General features: G+C 36.2%; 1 protein-coding gene across 1 annotated transcript; it reads right to left on the bottom strand.

Annotated features, from left to right (window-relative positions):
• Window positions 1-976: 976 nt before the first annotated feature.
• On the bottom strand, window positions 977-1909 carry LOC110328282 (olfactory receptor 145-like). Its single transcript, XM_021207730.1, has one exon. The coding sequence runs from the start codon at window positions 1904-1906 to the stop codon at window positions 977-979; it is 930 nt and encodes a 309-aa protein (XP_021063389.1). The 5' UTR covers window positions 1907-1909.
• Between the last annotated feature and the right edge of the window lie 3642 nt (window positions 1910-5551).

Genomic DNA, 5551 nt, shown 5'->3' with positions numbered 1-5551 from the left:
ATCACATAGTAAACTTATTTAGTCAAATTTCCAATGGAGACATAGTAAGTACTTATAAACACATACCTACCCTTAGTTCAAAGAGGGGGAAAGTTACTATAGGTTCCTTTATCTTAAGGGTTGTAAATTGATGTTTCAGAGGACTGGAATCAAAATAGACTCATCATCTCCTCTTTACCAACAGCTTTAAGACAATGAGAAAATACCAAACAGAATAGAGTATTCATCTTTTTTTTTTGTCTTTTGAGAAACAAAGGAACATACCCATGTAATGAAATCTTCAATTCATCCCAGAAGTTACTAACCAAAGTAGAAAGACACTGTCTCTGTGATAGCCACATAAATCTTGTAAATATATCTAGTTTCAGTGGTGATTGAGATGTACCTCAGTGACAGTACACTTGCCTTCCATGAAAGAGAGTAGAGTTATAATGTCCCCAAACACACATGACAAAATAATGAAATAAACATGTACATTAAGTAAATCTCTTGATTTTTGCCATTTCTGAGTATATCATCAATTCTACTGTGCTTAAATATGTATTATTTCCAAGGAGAAATCTGGTAATTTCTAAGGCTACTGTGCTGGTAATTCACTACACAAATATGTTTGTTCAGTTTTCAGTGCTGAAAATGATAAGAATGTTTTGAAAAATGACAGACAAAATCTTTTATATACACTAAAAGGATGATCCATTAATGATCTTTCACTGTGTTTACTTCTGAAGTTTCCTCCATAAAGGATTTAATTTTGCAAATGTTAAATAACTTTGATTCTACATTCTTCTTACCTTAGTGTTTAAAAATATTTGTTATGTAAGTTCCTGTCATTGATGTCTTAAAAAATTGTGGGTCAAATCCAGAAACTCCTGAATGCAAGCAAATCCTATGCCAATTACTTACTACTCCAATCAATCTTCATAAAACATGAACCTCTTTATGGAACCTTTTAGTTCCATAAAAATTTAGATTCTACTTAGGTAAATCTCCATTTCATCAATGTTTTTCTCAGTGCAAGATGGACATCCTTATTCCTTATACTGTAGATGAAAGGATTNAGCATTGGACCCAAAATCGTATAAAAGATGGTAAATATTTTATCTTTATCCACAGATGCACTAGAAGGCCTAAGATACATGAAGGCTGCAGCTCCAAAGAAAAAAGAAACAGCTATTACATGGGAGCCACACGTACTGAAGGCTTTTGACCTACCTTCTGCAGAATGGATGCGGAGGATGTTGGAAAGGATTAAGGTATAAGAAACGAAAAGAGTCAGGCTGGGCACTATCACATTAACACCAACAACAATATAAACTACAAGCTCATTGATGGAGGTATTTGTGCAGGAGAGTTTAAGGAGAGGAGGTACATCACAAACATAGTGATTGATGATGTTGCCATCACAGAAGGTGAGTCTCAGTAAGCAAAGTATGTGGGACAAGGCACAGGTAAAACCCATCACATACACACCCACAGTCATCAATAGGCAGACCTGATGAGACATGGTGACCTGGTAAAGCAGGGGCTTACAGATGGCAGCATATCTGTCATAGGCCATTGCTGTCAAAATGTAACATTCATCAATAACAAAGAAGGCAAAGAAAAAAAACTGAGTCAAGCACTCAGCATGAGAGATGATGTTCTGCTTCACAAAACCCACCAGCATTCTGGGTGTTATGACAGAGGAGTAGCAGAGATCTGTGAAGGAAAGGTTGAAGAGGAAATAGTACATGGGGGTGTGCAGGTGAGGATTCAACATAATCAGAACAATCAAGCCCAGGTTCCCCACCATGGAGACCACATAGATTCCCAGGAACAAGAAGAACAGGGGCAGCTGGAGCCCTGGCTGCTGTGTCAAGCCCAGCAGGATAAATTCTTTCACTGAAGAGGCATTTCTTAAAGCCATTTTCCCTAGATCATATCTGAAAGAAAAATAAAAATTGTAACATTAAAGTAAGATCCCTGCACCCATTAAGCAACCACATTAATGTGAGACAAAGAGCCCAAATAGAAAGATAAATTCAAGCTCACAGTTCTCTGTGCTTTTGTGTACTATATTTATGAGAGTTAAGATAAAGAAATAACCATAAATATATTGAAACCACTTCTTGGGAATAATAGTCATGGAAGAAATGACCATTATTGCCTCTGCAGTATCTCGGTTCTACTTCTACCTTGACCATCCATCTCCCATTTTAGTATCAGTAATAATTTCAAAAGAAAAGAAACAAGGCACATCCAAGGCGCACTGTGTTACATGTTTGTCATTAGGGGAAATAAAATCATGCACCCATCCAATCCAATACTTACCTTTGTAGTTTGAGACCGAACAAATGACTTTACTGACTCTTCATAAGAGGGCAAATTCAAATAGCATGGATGAGTTATAAAGGTGACTATTACAGAAAAAAATTCTATTGTTATCTGGTTTGTCTCCTTGGAGAAGGGGAAACTAATTTTGGACTGGAAAATCCAGAGCCCTCATTTCTTGGGATTCTGAGGAGCCATGAGTTCTGGATCATGATTTCAGGTAGTGCCTATTCCTATAATTCTGTCTTTATGATAAATTGTTGGTAAATAGCATCTACTGATGTCATAAGAGCCATCTGGTAATGACCCAAGAGGGTTTATGAATTGTAATCTCAGGGACCTGATTAAAAATTAAAAGGCTTATGTTCCCCCAAGTATTTTCCCAAGAGATCAGGCTTTGTTGCTATGATACTTACAAATTAGTTCAGTGATAATGACTTTCGCTCATTTCAAGGTGGACAATTTTGGTTTGTTTCATAGTTTTATACAATTATTCAATGTATTTTGATCGAGTTCATCCCTAATGTCTTTCCTTTCAATTCCTCTCCCATGCTACTGTCACTATTGCCTCCCCAATTCATTGGTTCTTTTCAATTATTTTATACATTGTGTCTATTAATTATTAAATGTGGGGGATATGGGGGTCATCTGCTTGACACTGGGTAGCCTATGTCAGGGATTCATACTTGAAATGTATGGGGTTTCTCAAAGTATTCATCAACTACCAATAGTTACTCAGATACAGGTAAAATTGATGACCATCAGGTTTTATGCCTACAATTGTAACCACTGTGTGTTCCTTGAGAATGCCTTGAAAAACATGTTTTTACTGTAGTCTTGTATCAACTGTAGCTCTTACAATCTTTCCAGTTCTACTTCCGGAGTGATTCCTGAGACCTGGGTGAAACGGTGTGATGTGAAGTTCCTTTTTAGGACTGAGCACTCACCATCTTTTATTTTCTCCCTGCAAACTAGCTATAGTTTTCTGTGTTAATCTCAATTACTGCTAAAAGAAACGTCTAAGAGATCATCAAAAGAGGCTGAGAGATGCACTAGTCTATCAGTATAATAAAAAAGGCATTAGGAATCAATTTAATACTATATTCATAGCTGGTAACAACCATAAATACTTCCCTATGACCTGTTGATCTGTCTATCTAGCCTCAGCAGTTGTCAATAATAAGTATGGTAGGCATGAATTTTGTCTGTGGAGTAAGCCTGAAATTCAATCCAAATGGTGGTTACTCCTATAACACTTATGACAACATTATACCCATGGATAGGTCCTTCCAGGTCAGCCATTAATATGACTTTCATAATTCACATCTGAGTAAAACCGATCATGACATTTCTCTTTTGATAAAATGATAGGCTTCTAGTATTATAAATTTAAACAATATCAGATTACTCTCCCAACTTCTTACATAAGACAAGACCAACTTTCAAAAACTGATACATTTCTATCTCCTTACATCACTCAGAATCATTGAGAAAAAGCTACCATGAAAGAATTAGGTTCTCACTAACCTTCAAAGCTGCTGAGGGGATGAATGTTTATGATAAGTTTATATAACACAAGTAGAATTATCATAACTTCTTTACAGATGTCCATAGTTTGAATAGACTGGACTGTGGAATTATATGCAGATGGATATAATTTAGTCCATTGTTTTTATGACTGAAATTAACAAAGAATAAAAATGCAAGAACAAAATGTATGTAAGGATAGACATGTTTTTTCTTTAAACACTCTAGACAATTGGCTACTAGGTAGATACAAACTTACTTTCTCAATGTTATGACTTGATTCTATAGTGTCTCCTACAAAAGGACTAAACAGCAAATTTGGGCATAACCAAAAGGAGTGGCAATAGCCTGTAATATTGGGGTTTTTAAAGGACACTACTAGCAAACAACTCCAATTTTCTAAGAATGTTACTCATTCAGATGAAATGCCTCCAGTGTTGATAGTAAGAAATCAGGCATTGTAGTTTGCCAGATTGGAGCTAGAACTCTCAGGGATAGTTCAACAATGGAAACTTAGGATAACAGCCGAGTCACTTCCATATTCAGGAATTTACAATGGTCTAGGAAGAAGGAGGGTAGTAGATTAAGGAGGAACTAGAGTATTGCATTATTCATGAAAAGATTCGCAAGAGCAGAAGCCCCTTGTACAAGCTTTCACAAGGCTCAGAGGAATAGCATAAATTGTGAGTACAGTGTGAAATACTCACCTGGCTCCTAGAATGGCTGACTTTTATCTCAGTTGTAACCACTGCCTGGTTCCTGTCAGTCTTTATATATGCATTTCCCTGGTTTATGTCATTATGCATAAGATAACTTCAAAGTATATTGGCTGATGTGTCACCTAACTTCTTTGTTTTCTTCTATAATATAAATCTGATGCTCACTTCAAGACATTGCATTCAGATACAGCACTCTCTCTGGTGTCTGTGTCTGTTTGTCATCCTGCCAACTCCTTGTTCACCTGAAAACCGGGACTCTGATTTCTCCCATAGGTTGAGGGACCAAATAAGTCCAGTCCAAGAGACAAAGTCAAGAGGATCATGATTTTATAGCCATCCTGGGATACACAATGGAATCCTTCCCAAGGCAAACCAAGACATAAATAAGCAGTGAAAGCTACTGAGTGTCAAGGAAATACTGAAAAAGAGAAGGCATGTGAAAAATTATATTTATTTACCAAGAATACAATATTTAAAATAGAGTATGTGGTACATTTTAAATGTGTATAATTTATTCAATGGGTACCACAACAATTTTATTATTGGCTGTCCAAAATCAAAGAGTGAGAGGACAGAGTCAAAATTTGTAGAATCCATATACTAACAGACACTCATTCCAAAAAGACAAGATTCTTTTAACAATAATTAATAAACTCATTTAGTCAAATCATTTCCAAGGAAGACACAGAAAGCCCTAATATTCACATGCCCACCCACGGGTCAATGGGAAAAAAAAAACCTAATATATTTTCCCTGTATCCTGAATGATCTAAACTGTTGTTTCATTTTCAGTCTGCAAGTACAGGAATCACAATAGACTCATCAATTGCTCTTTACCAAACTGATTTTAGACTCTACAGAAAAGAGAAGAGAGAACAGGGCATTTTCTCTCAATCCTTCACCCTTTGGAGAAACAAAGGAGCCTTCCAAAATGAAATCTACAAATGTCTCCAGAAGCTCATTAACTGAATAAATGAACTGCTGACACTAAGACT

This window comes from Mus pahari, chromosome 10, assembly GCF_900095145.1.
Source record: "Mus pahari chromosome 10, PAHARI_EIJ_v1.1, whole genome shotgun sequence".
In the NCBI taxonomy this organism is placed as follows: domain Eukaryota; kingdom Metazoa; phylum Chordata; class Mammalia; order Rodentia; family Muridae; genus Mus; species Mus pahari.
This window is presented reverse-complemented; position numbering and strand designations above follow the sequence as displayed.